Source organism: Octopus sinensis, linkage group LG1 (genome assembly GCF_006345805.1).
Source record: "Octopus sinensis linkage group LG1, ASM634580v1, whole genome shotgun sequence".
Taxonomy (NCBI): Eukaryota; Metazoa; Mollusca; class Cephalopoda; order Octopoda; family Octopodidae; genus Octopus; species Octopus sinensis.
The window spans coordinates 183,095,558-183,115,105 of NC_042997.1; the positions used below are offsets into that span (position 1 = coordinate 183,095,558).

Here is a 19,548-nt window from a genome sequence, read left to right on the forward strand (position 1 = left end):
TTTACTTTTCCATTTTTCGGTTTATCCGCAATTACAGATGACTGCTGTATTCATTCATTTATTACTTCTATGTTAATAGCAAAATATAGAATTAATGCATGTGAGGAGAATGAATACAGAGAATACTAACCTCACACAGGTTATCAAGTTTAAAAAAATAAGTGCCACTCCCATTTTGTTGTTTGCAGTCACCCAACTGTAAAACGTACGTCGCACTCTTTCACACAATCACATATAGTGACCACATAAGCAAATATAAAAATTGTTTTATGTTTATTTATTAGTTACAGTCTTTGAATCATGACTATGCTGGAGCACACCTACAAGAGTTTAGTCGATTATACCAAACACAGTAATTTGTTTATTGGTTATTAATCTTGGTTTGTAGAAAAGTAAAGTGAAACGGGACGTAAAAGAAAAGGACGTCACTTAATTTAAAGTTATTGGGATTTTAGCATGCATAGCCAGTGGTCGGGGTGCGCTATATATATTTTATGGCACTTTATTTTTTTCTTTTGAAATTTTGCGCTTTTAGGAATAGTGCGCCAAAAACAATTGCATCTAGGGGCCCGCCTACGCTACCCAGCTACTTATATTGACTCCTGTACACTTATGCTTTCATTTTACCGATTTTGTAAGAGACAAAAAGCAAAATCCATAGTCCACCTTCGCGGAATGTCAGGGACTAAAACGACGTATTTTTCATCGACAACGTTTTCTACGGTCATTCCTCTACCTATTAGTCATATAGATATATAATTTGAAAAGGTACTACTTAAGAAGAGTGGTCCCGGTGCGCGCACTCGCGCAAGCTAGTCGTGACTAGTCGATCCTTACTTTGTGTTTTTGTTTTATTTACTTTGTTTAAAAAATTATTTACTTTGTGTTTTTGTTTTATTTATTTTGTTTTAAAAAATTATTTACTTTGTATAAAAAAAATATTTATTTTGTGTTTTATTTACTTTGCTAGGTAGTCGTTGTAGGATCGACTAGTCACGACTAGCTAGCGCGGATGCGCGTACCGGGACCACTCTACTTAAGTAGTACCTTTGAAAATGTGATGTATAATATACATTTTTTTTAAAAATGAGCATTCAACTTTAGCTTCGCTGTGAAAAGTAAACAAAGTAGTTACAGGTTTTATATCTCCGTCGATAGAAAAAGAGGGATATTATCTTCCCATTTCTTTTTATATATAACTAAAAGATAAATTATAATTTATTAAAAAATTGTGAATACATCTACTTGAATTGTACAAATATAGAAGAATTCCTACTGTTACTTTTCGCTGTTTTTGTGATTAGAAAATGGAAAGAAAAGATTATAGGAAGAACGAAAAATAGATTTATCAACCTATTTATCGGATAAATGGCACGTGATAATCCTATTTAATGCAAATGTTCCTCCATGTTCGCTTAAATTCATAACATTTGTGTTTGTGTGTGCGAGAGAATTTTCATGTGACCGTTATAGAATCCTAATTACGGTTTTCGCTGTATTTCGAAGAGGAATGGGATGTTGTGACGTTCACACCCTTCTCAAGAGTTTTTACAGTGTAAATTAAAGAAAATTGTTTTAAACAGGTGGCAAATTCTTACGCAAGACATTTGTCATCTAATTCATATTAATATTATTATTCTTTTTTACTTTAGCACGAAACCATAATTTGAGAGCGAGAGATGCAGTCGACTGAATCCATACTTGTTTGGTATTTATTTTATGTTTTGATCCCAGCTAGATGAAAAGGAAAGTTGGTCCCGGTGGGATTCGAACTAAAGCATTTTATCCAGTTCTAAACTGATTCTGTTATATTACTATGGATTTCTTGCAAATTAAAAGACCGTACATTTGTGGGGAGCTGTTATTGGTCGCATTGTGTCACAGCACAACTGATACTTAATTTATCCACCCTACTTCTAGAAATAAAAAGCGAAGTCGAAACTGGTGGGATTTGAACTCAGAATATAGAGGACGAAAATTAATAATGCGAGGTTTTATTCAGTTCGGTGTTAAATTGTTTCTGCTATTTCATTCGACAACCTATCCCTAGTCCTCAGTCACATTTCCCCTTCCCTAAAATATAAAGCCGTCGTGCCTAGTATAAAATAAATAAAATTATAAGCAACAAAAATATTTTCCCAGTTAAAACCCTTACACTTTCCCTTGTTGTAAAAGCCCTTAGGAAAAAGGTACTAGCGTCAAACATGTCCCGCATATACATCACACATATCCTTACACCTGTCCGCACCATCGTAAATCTGGAGCGTTGTGCCTAGTCAGGAAATCAATATTGACATAGTGGCGAGCGCAGTACAGTAGGATTTAATCTCTCGACGAGCTGATTCTTATTCTGAAGTGTCAGGCATTTCACTTCACTTACGTCACTAATTCCACTAAGAAAGGTATGAACGCCACATATTTTCACTACATAAAAAAAACAGAAAAGGTTTTATGCATGCCTAGTCAAAAGAAAACTAATATTATTTGTATGCAGGGATGAGGTGAAGAAAATAAAGCTAGACGATAACAAAACAAAACTAAAATCGATTAAAAATAAGATGAAGATTGCATTTTCTGTTAAAGAGGCACCAGAGCAGATAACCTAGTCGAAAGTTAGCAGTTGTAAAGTGTGTATGTATGTATATATATATATATATATATATATATATATATAACGGGAAGCTTTATGAAAATAGACAAAAGACGAAGGCAGGTGGGAAACAAACAAACAATTGTATTAGTATGGCGCTCAGGAAATATAAATAAAACAAGTCTTTATATATATATATATATATATGTATGTGTGTGTGTGTGGTGTGTGTGTGTGTGTATGTATGAGTGTGTGTATGTTGTGTATATAAAATAAATAAAAACTACATTATATAATATACATATGTATAAATAATATATGTATATACATACATGTATATAATATATAAATATATATATATATATATATATATTATGGCTGCCCCCTCGATACACACATACACATGTATACATACAAAATATATATATATAAGTATGACTATATGTATATAGCGCGTAGACGTGTGTATATGTATGAGAGGGAGATGGAGAGAGCGACATACTATTGTAAATTTCATGTATGTGTGTGTCTATGTGTGTGTATGTATTCTCATTCTTTACTGGCTTCAGTTATTGAACTGCGGCCATGCTGTTGCTCGGCCTTCATTGGTTTAGACGATGATATTGAGCCCAATCTAGTAAATGAATTTATCGATGTCTATTTGTCGAACCGCTACCTAACGGGACATAAACGTGAACGCAGACAAGAATGCCAACATGAAGATACAACAGACATACATACAATCAATACTCAGTTACAGGAACAAAATAGCACAATCCATAAAGGATGCTAGTTTTTTTTTTGAAGAGAAATAAAAAAGACAAAAAAACGCATGTGTACCGCATTCAGGCATTAATTTATACTAAAAATTATACCTTAGATTCTCTTTCACCGTACAGTACTGTGTTAAATTATATTGTAGACATGCAGTGTTAACATGTCGATATAATTATTTACTGATTCATATTGTAGAATAGATCCGCACAGTATGCTGCTCGCGGGCCGCAAGCGACTCCTTGTGATTTATCAGAAATGTTTGTTTATGTTATAACTAATAAATAGTAATTATTTTTTTCCTACAAAGTTGCAAACAATACGTACTAGTATTTCTATATATTCGGAAAATAGCAAATAATAATTATTTACTATAATTCTTTTTTTGAAACGATGCCAAGAAGAGTAAAACGTTCTCAAACACACTCATCTCCCACAATTTATTTGTATTTTCATTTGAATATCTAAAATACGGTTCGCAGTACTTTAAAGCAATATGGCCATCGCTCATTCCAAGATGGGCAGGCAGGATATTTAAGGTCATCTCTCATTATAGAACCAATTGAAATTCCCTCTCTATCTCTCTCACATACACACACTCTCTCTTTCTCACGCCCACATCCATCTACATATATATGAGTGTGTATATATATATATGTATTACGTATATATTACATCTCTCTCTGTATACATAAATATATGTATACACACAATACATATATATATTATATACATGCATTGATATGCATGAATACATATAGTCGTACATACATACAAACATATACATATATATTTATATACATCACGTTATTTATTTTTCATCCATCATGACAAAATGTCATCCTAGAATACTACCCACCGCGCCCACAGATATATATATATATATATATATGCGTGTATATATATATATATATATATATATATATATATATATATATATATATGCATGTGTGTATATATATATGCGTGTATATATATATATATATATATATTATATATATATATATATATATATATGCATGTGTGTATATATATATGCGTGTATATATATATATATATATATATATATATATGTATATATACACACACACACATATATATGTGTGTAGGTATATATATATATACACCTACACACAAACATATATAATGTATGTATGGAGATTCAAACAGGAACATCGAAGGCAAAACACGAGTATATATACTTTATTATTAATAATGAGCAGATCTACAGAGTGACTCAAGGACCGAGAGTTTCGTTCGTTGTTTTTCTAAGTGGCAATACACGAAACTCTTGGCCCTTGAGTCACTGTAACTTTATAGCTTCCGTCGATTATACATACACACACACATAAAAATAAGTTCTCAGTGTTTATTTGCTTCTCGTTGTCCATCGAAAACTGACGATGACCAACTTCTTCACACGCACACACAGATATAGATTACAGATGGACAGGGAAAGATAAACACACGTGCGTCGCAGTATATCCCATCCCGAAACACAATATTTATCGTTGTTAAGTGCTCAAAGAAAGAATTCAAAATACAATAAACTGATTGGAGCTATGACCACGTTTGTGTGAATAAAATAAATCGGAATATAAATAATCTGGAATATATTATACAAAGTAGATATATATATATATATAAACATCGAATACATCGAGCCCGCGAAAAGTAATGGCTATGTTGAACTACTTTTAGAGGCTACTTTTTTTTTGTCGATGATCTTTAAGTTTGTAGATTAAAAGTGAATGAATATGCACCCAAGCTGTTGTTTCCATATTACTGATTTGTTGCATTGTTTATAATGTAGCGTAAGTGCATTAGTTCGAATTATTGGTAACTCTTTCGCCCAGAAGTTTTTACCGTATTTAGGACAGAAGAAAGCCCTTTTTTTCTTTTTACTTGTGGTTTCAATTGTTTATTCTACTTTTCCTTAGATTTGTAATCTAAAAGATAACGTTATATTCAAATGGTCATTAACATTTTTTTCTCAGAATAAAAATACTTAATAGAAGTTTATAAAAAAAAAAAATATTTAGAGATAGTGTGAGAGAGAAAGAGGGAGGGAGAGAGAAACAAAGTGAGAGAAAGACAAATAAAAAGAATTATCTCCCTTAAATTCGTTTTAAGTGTTACACACAGTGTAACATATTGAGTGTATAAGAAGTAATATATGCGGAATGAATTTTTCTTTTCTCAACTTTATCTTTTATCATTAAACAAAACCGCCAAGTAACAAAAAGTGCGAAGCTTTAATAATAAAATATTGCTAAAATAAAAAAAAAAAAGATTAAAGGGGTTTTATCAATTAAATTTGTATCATATTTATTTCACGATATCTGTCTATATTCATAAATCTGGAAAAACGTTTACTTGAAGTTTTTCTTATTTTAATTTTTTTTTCAACTTTTACTTTCTTTACTTTTGATTACATCTATCGTATGTGTGTATATATATGTGTGTGTGTGTATACACGTTTTATATATATATATATATATATATATATATATGCACATAGATATATATGTATACGTGTATATATATATAGATACATACATACATATATATATATATATATAGATACATACATACATATATATATATATATATACATACATATATATATATAGATACATACATATATATATATATATATATATATAATATATATATATATATATATATGTATGTATCTATATATATATATATATATATATGTATGTATCTATATATATATATATATGTATGTACATATATATATATATATATAATATAGATACATACATATATATATATATATATATAGATACATACTATATATATATATATATATATATATATATATATATATATATATATATATATATACATACACACGCACGTAAACATATTCGTGTCTGTATGTGTGTGTAATTTATATATAGTATGTGTATGTACGTCAAATACCCTTGACTCAGGCAAGTATCTTTTCAGCACTGCGACCTCTATACTTCACTCGAAATATAGTCTTCCTCATTTATGATGTGAGAAAGAGAAGGAGAAAGGAAGGCTGGAAGAGAAGAGGGAGAGATAGAAAGATAGAAAGCGAGAACTTAACCGAACGGCTTCGCTCTAAATGATCTGTTTTCTCGTCGACATTAAGGAAATGTCTGGAGCTCACGTACGCCACATTTCTTTCTTTCTGTGAGGATGCTCGCGTTAAAATTCTCGAAAGAAACAAAGTTTTGTTGCTTTTCGGATAAAAAAGATATATGTTTTATTGGACATGAAAATATTTCTAAAAGCTGGTGAAATTTCTATTAAGTATATTTAAAAATAAACTCGTACACACAAATGCATTTGAGTATAACTCAATACTAACTGGAGTGGCGTTTATAATTATTTTTATCAAATATCAATTATATCTCCGCTGTTTCGGATAAATTGTATTTGCTTGTTCAGATGAAATGAAACACAAAGCTGAAAGTTTATGCATTATGTACTACGCACGATTAAATACTGGAATAAACAACTGGAGGTAGGGAAATATAGTTTTATTATTAAAATATTGAAGTCACTCTACAAAAAATACTTTCCTGCGCGCGCATACACCCACATCACTGCCATACACATGTCGCACTCCACACCCGCAGAAATCTATATTTAACACGTCGTATCCACATTTCGTATACAAACACATACTTCCACTTGCGTGCAAACACACACTCATGGTTACACAGGCGTTTATGTGTATGATAGAGGAAGGCGAGAAAGAGAGGAACGCACTTAACAGCACAAAATTCTGCAAACACTATACTTCTATCAATAAAACTCATACATACCGCTTTCACTATCACCAACACTTATCATTATTTAGTTATTATTATTATCATTATTATTATTAAAAAATACATACCGAAAAATCTACAAAGAAAAAAAGCATCAATCCAACGCTATGTGATATCAATAATATCCTTAAAAAAGAATTTTCCGATATCTTCAAGTAATTAAGGTTTTAGTCTTTAAAAATATATATATAAAAATAAGTAGTAATACGGATTTAATACTTTTAAATGAAATTTTGAAATTCTTACATTTTTAATATTTGGGCCTAAAAAGTTAGGATTTATATATAAGACGTAAAATTTCCATAACTTTTAAGGGCTTTAACAAACATTTTTTTTTACAAGGCTCAGAATATTTTACACATCAAGGAAGAGTAAGAACCAAATTGCTACCAAAATTTTATTATGAAGACAGTTTTTTTTTCATGTAAAAACAAACACTAAAACAAAAAAAAAAACTACAGTGAATAGAATATGAACAAGATGGCTGTCCACTTTGCTTGTCGTTAACATACAATCGCTAGTCCTTATAAAGCCGTATATATATATGCATATACACATAGACACACATATACATATATTGTATGTCATCAAAGATGAATATGCACTTGGATAGTTACATATACGTACTTTCCCCACACATGATGTATATGTACACATGTGCACACATGCCCATACACATACACATGAATATCATTATGTAAAAAAAAAATTACGACTGCGTTAAAAATCAAGGGGGCGAGCATTATATATTTGTATATATATGCATATACATATGTATACATGCATGTGTGTATGTGTATGCAAATGTGCGTGTGTGCGCTTAAATTCCATAAAGCTATCGATTCTTATTTTCACTCAATAAAGAAAATTTTAAAGCTTTAATTCACGTGTGTAAAAGGTATATTTATGCAAACCAAATACTTGTATTTGTAAAAACTTCTTAAATATATAATGAAATATATGTGTGTGTATGTATGTATGTATCTATGTATATATATTACGTACATCCAAGCGATGCTTACTGTAAAAGATATTAACAATATGAAAATTTAATACTGAAATTATATTATTCATTATGATATTATAAAAAAACAACCCTCTTCTTTATCTATTAAAATTATTATTTCTAAAAATTTCTTATTTGCTGTCAGAAATACCCCAAATCTGAATTTTGGGACCCCCCATGTTAGTTACAATATAAAACCAATATTGTTTCATATAAAATGAGTATCAGGAGAATGATGCCTCAATATAATCTATGCCTTGTGGAAGGCTCGAAAAGTCAGTCTACATAGATGGGTGAGTCTACGTCATAACTAGTTCTAAAAAGCTTCGGTGCATTGTGGGAAGATTCAATGAAGCGTGAAAGGCAGCTACATTTTGCTATGATTGGTCAAAATGGTGATATTATTTGCATATCACTATTGTGGGCATGCGCACGAGTGGAAACCTGTCCCGTAACACTCGGGGGAAGGATCAGGGACCGCTACAAACGCTGGAAACAGTGCTACATTCGAAAATGATAGAGAATTAATTATATTTTTTTTTTAACCAAAAGCAAAACAAAACATTCAAATCATTCTCCAGATTTCATACCGTAAGTATCTCTAAGTATCTAAAGAATACTTATTGGACTTATCGACATTTTTTTCTTATATGCATGGTCGTTTCGAGGAAGATATAATTAACAAAAGCTAACTACAGAAACTGCGATTATTGGAGCAGCAGCAACAGCAACAATAACAACTGTACGCTTATATACCACATGCAATATCTTCACTACCTTCTCCTCTCCTCCACCATATAACCAGCAGTATCGTTACAGTATATCCATTATATCACTCCTCAGTTGTGCATTACTTTTTTTTTTTTACACATCCTAGTAGATTTGTACCTGCGCGCGCATGTCTGTAAATGTCTGTTGCAAGTATTGTGTGTATGTGTGTGTGTGTGTATATATATATATATATATATGTATATATATATATATATAGTAGTTAACATACATAGGTCATAATACTAGGATTGAGTAAATTCATGTACAGGATGTAGTTAAGACATAATAACCCAACCAGTTACATTTTCATAACATTAATTAGATCAATGTGAAAGTAGTATGTATGGTACTCACTGAATCAACATAATGTACAATATTATATACATATGAAATGCCTATATATATATATATATATATATTTTTTTTTTATACGGTAGAAATATTTTAGATTCCATTTTGTCGCTATCCATACTTCAAGTTCGCGAAAATCGCCTGTATTTTTTGAAACGAATAAGAAATTAATATTTTAAAAGTAAACGATCCATGTTTACTAGTCATAAGAGGTTGATATGATGTTTGTATTGATACTGTCCCCAGTTCATTATGATCACGTGATATGTTGGAGGAGCCAACAATTAAAATAGGAACATGGAGAGGAGGACCTGCCCCTGTTTTGTCTAATTAAATTTTTTTTTATGTTTTATTTTTTTTAGAATTTACTAGATCTGAAGCAAAATGAGTAAAAATTTAGTAAAATTATTTTTAGTATACATTTCGTAGTTATTGTGATAAAAAAAAATCTAGCGTGTATTTTTTGTTTGTTTAAAAGAACTCGTAAAAGTTTATGTATGAAATGTCAAGATAATTTTTAATTAATGTTTCTAATTTAACTGATTTTACGAAAATTAACAGACTTAAAATAATCATGTAAGGAACTCACATCAACATTCTCTTTGTTGCTGAATATGTTTCATGTTCACACAAACACATTAGTAGTAAAGCTACGTCAGTGGTTCGGAGGCCTAAATTTTCGTGTATGGCACATATAAACGACTCCATTATTCACTATATATATATATACACTTATAATACTCATTAATTTTCTGTTTGATAGCAATTTTATTTTTTGTTTTTATAAGAATGGTGCTTGCAGTACTTTGTCCTATTAATAGGAATTCGTCGATTAAAAAATGTACTTTAAAAACATTTAGTAGGTTTACCACTGTCTTGAAAAGTAACTAGTATAAACTACGGTTTTGGTTTGACTGCTCAACGTGATACCAACTATAAACTAACTTTTGTCAACTAAATGCACTGAAAGAATATATAAAATCCTATTTCTAAAAATAGCAAGAGTTAATGAAAAAAAAAAATTCTTAGAGTTCAACAGGTTCTTTATTGATATCTGTTGTTATTGCATTTCAGTATGCGTGTTATACTGTACTCTCTTTGTTTTTTACTCCATCTCAAAACGATTCCGCGTTATTGAATTACGATTAAAAGTATTCGTGCTCATCATAATATAATAATTTAAAAGTATAATTATTTGAGGTTTAGAAGCCAAAATATCGTTCTAGTTTATCAGCTGTAAAAAAAAGAAACACCTCCAACCCATAATTAAGAAAAATGTAAAAATGAGTAAATAGATTATTCAGTTTTTTATTGAAAAGAAAGTGTTTCAGTAAATTGGAAACAAAGTACTTTGCAGACAAATACTTCTTATATGTGTTAGAATAGCCTTACTTATATTAATTTAATAGCAAAGTTATTTTGTCTAAATAAAAGAAATGATTATGTTGTTATATTGTACTCGATAAGACACCGAACTGGGCACGTATTTTCAGTATGCTCTTCCTAAAGCCAACTGTTCGGATAAAAGCAGATTGTCAATATGACTCATATATCTATTCTATTTTATATGATAGAAAACTTTTTACCGCGATATTTCGAGAAAGCTCAAGGTAGCCAGTCGCAAACATTCAGAAATGTACCGACACTATATATTACAATACAAATTAATAATATGCATATTTCTTTGTAACCATTTTCATAGCGCGATGGATGGAAGAATATAGTGCCTGACAAAATGCCTTGTGTTGTTTGATTACATTTCTTTACGTTCTTAGTTCAAATCCCGCCTACGTTGACTTCGTTTTTCATCATTTCGAGGTCGATGAAATTAGAAGCAAGTACTATAGCTAATATCAGCTATATGCTTGAAGGTTCTGCCCTAGCGCATGTATATGTATGTCTTATGTGTGTGAGTATATATATATATATATATATATATATACACATATGCACCCACACACATTTCTCTTTGTTAATGAAACTACTTTATTAATATATGAACGTTAATGTTTGCAGTGCTGCTCGATAGGTCTAAGTAGAACTTATTAATTTATAATATCAAATCATTTACATCTGTATCTACTTATTAGACTTGTTGTAGTAGTGCCGCTTGTTTTGTTGTTTTACGAAAAATACGTATCACTATAAATTCGATATGTATAATAAGATTTCTCTCACCCTCTACTGATGATTGTGTATGTAACACATGAAACTTTGAAATCTGAACGTCTGGGACGGATTTGTTTTAATATCTACATAGAGAGTGTATTGTTTCTAGCATAGTTAGATATTGACTTCACATGCATTAATATATTACATTTCAATAAGTCAAGAACTGCCAAGAAGTTAATATTTGTATATCATGTATTGGTTTGCATATGCATGTGTGTGTGAGAGAGAAAGTGAAATGGTTGAGTGGGGGTATGCAGCTTTTAAACTAGCAGCACTTGCAAGCGTGTGTTTATATTTCTTGGAAGATGTTTGTTTAGGTGTCTGGTCTATTCAGGCATGGGAAAGTTAATAGATTTTGTTTATTGCGTTTTTACTAGTTTTTATTCTTCCATGCTATGTATGACTCTATCTTAACAAAATTGTTGCTTATATCATCACCAGTGAATGTCTAACTGGTCATTTGAACTGCTAGGGATAGCAGACATATCTCCCTTGTCTTATTTTTTTAAAAAACCACAAAAGAAAAAAAAGAAGGGACAATTCTAAGGCTAATTGACAAAATTGCCTTGTTATATGTGTATTTCCCCATGGCTAACATAATAATGATTTCTTACATTTTCAGAATATGGAAATTTATAGGGAGTATGTGATAGTCATTTGAATTAACACTGAGAACATGAACTCAACTTATATCTATTTAAAGGCAAATTTGCCCAAGGTTTCAATTCAGAATTTACAAGAATAAAACTAAATACTATAAGACACTGATTACTTAAATTGAAAATCAGGGATAATTGCTCAACAATATCATCCACATAACGATATCATCTATATGAAGTTAGTGTTGAAATGTTTAATGCAATGTGCATCAACAATCATCAGCATAATATCCATTTTTTCATGTTTGCATGGGCTGAATTGCCCTTCCCATCACCAACATGCACCTATTTCCAAGCAAAGTAATATTTTCCTGTGGTCAGATATATTCATCATCATCGTTTAACGTCCGTTTTCCATGCTAGCATGGGTTGGATGGTTTGACCAGGGTCTGGGAAGCCAGGAGGCTGCACCAGGCTCCAGTCTTATCTGGCAGTATTTCTACAGCTGGATGCCCTTCCTAACGCCAACCACTCCGTGAGTGTAGTAGGTGCCTTTTACGTGCCACCAGCACAGGTGCCAGGGAGGCTGGCAGCGGCCATGATCGGTTGGTGCTTTTTACGTGCCACCGGCACAGAAACCAGTGAAGGCGGCGCTGGCATCAGCCACGTTCGGATGGTGCTTTTTATGTGCCACTGACATAGGTATCACAACTACAATTTCCATTTGATTTTTATTTTGATGTTGGTGTACTTGACTCAATAGGTCTCCTCAAGCACTGCATTCTTGTAGAATATTGAAAATGAATGACACTGCTTGTGTGACTTGTTATATATGTGTGTGTGTGTGTGTATACACGCATATACATGACTGGCTTCTTTCAGTTTTCGCCTCCCAAATTCTCTCACAAGGTTTCGATCAGCCCAGATCCATGCAGTGGACTGAACCCAGAATCTAATTACAAATATGTAGTGCTAAAAAAAAAAAAATTAGCAATAACTAGTATTATTTTAATCATTTCAGTAAATAGAATGAATGATTCAAGGTATGTTTTGGTCTTGTCAGACTTCTTCAGCAAAGCATAGATCTCAACACATTTTGTTGAAATAAGGATGAAAGAACAACTAATGTAGATATTGGTCATAGGTATGTGAAAACTTATATTTTCATAATATAAAAATAAATTACTGCATTTAATTATTCTGAAACATCATTCTCATGAAAAATATAATGAAAATATAACACTGTCCAGTGACTTACATTTCTGATGATCCACAACCCAGATCTCTCTATAATTTTTTGGACTGAGTTCAGTGCCTACTTTCTAGGATATGTATCCTGTTGGAACATACTCTACCAACATGGAGGCATATTGGGTCAACTTGACATCCACATTTTATCCAAGCACCTGAAAGACTCAACACTCAGAAAAATACAGGAGCATGTCCTTATAAATGAAACATCCCCAGTACTGAATAGGAAATATACGTAGAAGGTAGTCATACCCCAATACCCATAGTTTATATATACACAGGTAAAGTTGTTAGTAGGCTGTTACGTAGACGTGTATATATATATATATGGTCTTTCAAAATGTGACCTCATGTGTACCGTTGGCGATTTTTTTTTTTTTTCCCCTCTGTCATCCCTGCTCTGGATCTTTCCTTCTCCTATGTTTCCGACAAAGGGCTCCGCTCGAAATGTTAAACCCTCCTTCTTTCCTGAGCGTCCAATAATACTATATTTGTTCCACGTCCTCGCATTGTTGTGTTTTTTTGTGCTTTCTTGTTTGGATTAACTTTATATATATATCATCATCATCATCATCGTTTAGCGTCCGTTTTCCATGCTAGCATGGGTTGGATGGTTCTACTGGGGTCTGTGAAGCCAGAAGGCTTCATCAGGCCCAGTCAAATCTGGCAGTGTTTCTACGGCTGGATGCCCTTCCTAACGCCAACCACTCCGTGAGTGTAGTGGGTGCTTTTTACGTGCCACCCGCACAGGTGCCAGACAGAGCTGGCAAACGGCCACGAACGGATGGTGCTTTTTATGTGCCACCGGCATGGGGGCCAGGCGAGGCTGGCAACGGACTTGAACGGATGGTGCTTTTTACGTGCCACCGGCATGAGGCCAGTCGGGGAGGCGCTGGCAACGGTCGCGAAACGGAAGGTTCTCTTACATGCCACCGGCACTGGTAACACATCTGCAATTTCCATTGATCGATTTCAATTCTGATCCTCACTTGCCTCAACAAGTCTTCACAAGTAGAGTTTTGTGTCCCAAGAAGGTATGCATACGTAGGCTGGCTCCATCCCATGTAGAAGGCCATGGGTTATGGACTCACTTGTCCTGCCGGGTCTTCTCGCGCACAGCACACTTCCAGAGGTCTCGGTCTCTAGTCATTTCCTCAGTGAGACCTAAAGTTCAAAGGTCGTGCTTCACCACCTCGTCCCAGGTTTTCCTGGGTCTGCCTCTTCCGCAGGTTCCCTCAATCGCTAGGGTGTGGCACTTTTTCACACAACTATCTTCATCCATTCTCGCCACATGACCATACCAGTGCAAACGTCTCTCTTGCACACCACAACTGATGCTTCTTAGGTCCAGCTTTTCTCTCAAGGTACTTACACTCTGCCGAGTATGAGTACTGACATTACACATCCATCGGAGCATACTGGCTTCATTTCTTGCGAGCTTATATATATATATATATATATATATAATATATATATATATAGGTAAATGGATATGTAAGTAAACTGATAGATAAGCAGATAGGTTAAATGGACAGTCAAACACATACACATGCACATTTAATCAATGATGATGAATTTAATGTACACAGTAGAAAGATATGAGCTATTGATAGTGTCTTACATTTGAAATGTGGGTCCAGGCAGGTTTTTATAACATGCTTTGTGTCTCCAAGTAATCCTCATACTCTGAGCACATGGAATAATTCAATGGAGAGGGTGGTGTTCTACAGTTCACCAAAAGAAATTTGTCCATATGCTTGCATTTGCATAATGTCTTTTGAAATCAGCTTCACCTAATCCAATGTAATTTTTCTTTTTTGGTTAGGTTATCCTGAAGTGTTATGACTTCTCCCTCATACAACAGAATTAATCATACATGATTGGTTAAGTGGGTTAGCTTCAGGTCTTCGACTGTTATAATTGGGAATGGGCTCTTGGTATATCGACAAAAGTAAAGCCATTAAGTTGGCTAGTCGTATATGGGGTTTGAAGGTGAACCGCACATACAATCAAGTGGAAAATCATAGGGAAATCCATACCATATGTTAATAGATCTAAGAAATGCAGATTTTGCATAGCTGAAAGATTGCATACTTTTTTCAGATTTAAGAATTCCATTATACTACTGAGTCTGAAATAACAACTAGCTTTTTGCCTTTGTATTTTCTTGTGATTTCTCTTGTATCTGAACTCTGTTTTGTAAATTGAATAGACCATGTGCTCAGATTGCTTTTAAGACCCAAGGTGTGTCATAAAAACCTGCCTAGACCTGTGTCTTCAATGTAAGAAGCTATTAGTAGTGCAGGTTTTTATACTGTGTACATTAAATGATATTTATCTCACTTGGTGGAGTTCTTTTTTGGTTGATCTTACCTTGAAAGGGTTAATGGAACAGTACAAGGGGGTACCCAAAAGAAACCAGAATTTTGCAATTTTATTTTATTTTCAGTTAGTTGTACATGTTTACACTTTAATCACCTTCAAAGTATTTTTCATTTGAAGCAATGCATTGATCCAGACGTGTTTTCTACTGTTGGAAGCAGTGCTGGTACTCTTGCAAAGTGATGCCATTTAACACCCCTCTCATTGTTTTTCTTCACCTCTTCCATATCTACAAATTCCGTAGCACCAGTTTTCATCACCAGTGATGACTTTCGAGAAAAAGGTCCAGATCAACTTCCAACTCTTCTTTCAGTCGTGACTGCTTTTGATCTTCCGTGAGCAACCGAGGCACAAATTTTGCAACCCTTTTCATTCACAATTCCTTGCTCAAAATTTGTTGCAGGAGCTCCAGGACACACCAGTCATATCAACAATTTCATCAATTGTTTAGTGACGGTCTTCCAAGATCAGTTCATGAATTTTTATGATGTCTCCGTTCAGGAGGTTGACAGTCACCCTGAACAGGGTTTGTCCTCAAGTGACTGTTCCTAAAGTGTGAAAACCACTCATAACCCTGTTTTGCTCATGGCAGTGTCCTTGTAAGCTGTTTGAAGCATGACAACTGTTTCAACCACCATTTCCCCCATATTTTCCCATGCTTAATGGAAGATTGGAAATGAAGGGCACCACTTCTGATGCTCACTTACTATCACATGATGGTCAAGACAAGGAGACACAAACAGATGCACACACACACGTACATAATATAATAGGTTCTTTTCATTTTGTGTCTACCAAATCCACTCAATGGTTTGTTGGCCTGAAGCTATAGTGAAAGATACTGTGTGGCACAGTGGGACTGAACCCCAGTGTGGAAAATGGATGTGAAATGATGACGACGTTGATGACCACATGCACTACCTTAGGAAAACAAATATACCATACAATATAACTTGGTCCATGATTGACTCAGGTCCTCCATACCAGGGCCAAAATGCTCTGTTGGTTATGTTTGAAAGAAACAATGCAAATATTATCACGTAACCCTACACAATTATTAACTCTTTAATATTCAGATTATTCTGTCAAATATAATGCTTATTTATTCACATTGTATTGATTTAATCTGCATAATCTCATAGCTTTGAGATTTTCATGTTGTGATTATTTATTTTTAGAATGACATTATGGAGTATGTGTGAGAAACCAGATCTGGCTGGTTTGAACATAAAACAGATAGAATATTTTGGCCAGTTTGAATATTAAAGGGTTAAACAAACAAACATGAAGCATTCTTCGCTTGTGTTTATAAATTAAGTTCTTTTGATTTCACCACATCTAAATGCAGTAAGCCGAGTCCTATAATCCCTTAAACATTAATTTCACTTAAACATAGTTGAGATATGGTATAAGCTTATTTAATTAAATTAATTTATTTACCTTATTTTACTCTTCTGTCTAACCTGTCGTGCAACACTGTATTCCTACCGCGCCCGCTTATATTTTCACTCTTCACCTAGCTCCTTCATCATCATCTTCCACCTGTTGGATGGTTTGATAGGAGCTTCCTTGCTAGCTCCTGTCAAACCTCCTCTCTCTTTTGGTATGTTTTTTTATGGCTGGATGCACTTCCTAATGCCAACCACTTTACAGAGTGAACTGAGTGCTTTTACGTGGCATGGGCGAGGTCTGTTTTGTCATAGTTTTTATGGCTGGATGTCCTTCTTAATGCCGACCACTTTACAGAGAGGATTGGGTAGTTTGCCCTTCCAAATACCAACCACTCTCCAGAGTGGCCTGGATGCTTTTTATGTGGCATCTGCAGTGGCAAGGTAACTAAGTAACTTGCAAGACAAAGATCTTTTGAGAGGAGGTGGCTTTGTGCCATGTGATGAGATGTTAGAGTATGACAGAGACAGAAACTGGTGTCTTACTGTAGAGGAGATACATAGTTTTACTAGTCGGAGAGAGAGTGAGTGAGTGGGTGAATAAGAGAGCAAGGAATGTGATGGCAATATGCCTGGGCATACTCTCAAAGTACAGGGATGTGAATATAAATGGCACTGGAAAGGACTACCCAGGCTGTGTGAGAAGGGAGTTTACATGAATGCCGAAGAAGGTGGGAGAGGGGATGCAATGACTAGTGAAGCTGGGTATATAGTGGAGGAATGACAGAGTGGGAAGGGAGGGATAGGCATAATGCATGAAGAAGAGATGTTCTGTTTATTGGGGTAGGGTTAATAAAAAATTTAATGTTAAATGGGGGTGGAACACTCCGCCCTTCCAGAACTTGGTTTCACTGAAATGGACAGGTTCTCTCATGAACCTGATATTGCTAAACATCTCAGTCCATTCTCAAATTAATATATTTACTTTAACCCTTTAGTGTTTAAACTGGCCAAATCCGGCCCAATATATTCTAGATGTTTTATATTCAGCCTGGTGATATCTAGCCTCTCACACCTAACCTACAATGCCATTCTAAAAATAAACAATCACATCATTGAAACCTCAAAGCTATAAGATAATCCAGGATTAATTCAAAACAATTTGAATGAAAAAGTATTACATTTAACAGAATAATCTGAACACTAAAGGGTTAACCTATTTATTTACTTTATTCTGTTTTATTTCACTTTATTTTCTTTAAATCTGTTATACTTTACTTTATTTGAATCTAGTGATAACTTAATATTTTATTCACTACAGATGAACTTACAGTCACTATACTATTTTTATAGGTGACACTATTATAACCCTCTAAAGTTAACTTCTGATCTCTTTACTCCTTTAACTCTTCGAATACTTAGTATTAGTCTCCCTCCTAATACTTAGTATAATTCCTTCACTACACACCAAGCTGGAATTACTGTGTGACACTGCTATTGTCTGAATACTTTATCTTGCTTGTAACCCTCAAATGCTTCCTCACCCCTTTGGCTATCTGATAATTCTAACCTTCACTGGACATTGCTACTACAGTTAGGTTCTTGCCATTTACATATGCTCTTTTTCATGCCATACTAATGAACATCTACTATCCTATTTATCTCACTATCCTCCATTCCCTCATATGTGTGTGTGTGTGTGTGTGTGTGTATACTCTTTTACTCCCTCTTTTACTTGTTTTAGTCATTTGACTGCGGCCATGCTGGAGCACCACCTTTAGTCGAGCAAATCGACCCCAGGACTTATTCTTTGTAAGTCTAGTACTTTATTGGTCTCTTTTGCCAAACTGCTAAGTTACGGGGAGTAAGCACCAGCATCGGTTGTCAAGTGATGTTGAGGGGACAAACACAGACACACAAGCATATATACACATATACATATATATGTACATATCTACGATGGGCTTCTTTCAGTTTCTGTCTCCCAAATGCACTCACAAGTTTTTGGTTGGCCCGAGGCTATAGTAGAAGACACTTGCCCAAGGTGCCACGCAGTGGGACTGAACCCAGAACCATGTGGTTCATAAGCAAGCTACTTACCACACAATCCCTCTAACTCTTAAGTTAAATATGGCTTCACTATACCAATTAGTCTCAATCTACTCTCATGCATTCATGGCTATCTTTTATACTGTCCTGTATTCCTCATAGGCCTTCCACTTGTAGTCTACTTCACTCTCTTTGTCATGATAATATCCTTTATTAAAGATAATCCTTAATTCTTCAATGATGGAAAAGGTAACTACAGATATCCTTTATGAAGGATATTCCTTAATTCTTCCTCTCTGAAGATGGAATAGTTGGCTTTTTAATGAAATATTTGCTCAATGAGATATGCACAGTTGTTTTAGAAACAGCTGTAAGAGACTTCATG

General features: G+C 33.8%; 1 protein-coding gene across 4 annotated transcripts in view; it reads left to right on the forward strand.

Annotated features, from left to right (window-relative positions):
• Positions 1–2,332: 2,332 nt before the first annotated feature.
• LOC115218630 (activating transcription factor 7-interacting protein 1) overlaps positions 2,333–19,548 on the forward strand; it is a 110,157-nt gene continuing 92,941 nt past the window's right edge. Inside the window, exon 1 of one of the 4 annotated variants that reach the window (XM_036507493.1) lies at positions 2,333–2,402. Coding sequence is in view for 1 of the 4 variants with exons in the window: in XM_036507467.1 (XP_036363360.1) it covers positions 6,837–6,884 (48 nt within the window). In the remaining 3 variants the exon portion in view is untranslated. Of the gene's footprint in view, positions 2,403–6,481; positions 6,885–8,619; positions 8,792–19,548 lie in introns of those variants that run through there. The other 3 variants (XM_036507467.1, XM_036507457.1, XM_036507473.1) reach the window with 3 other exon arrangements.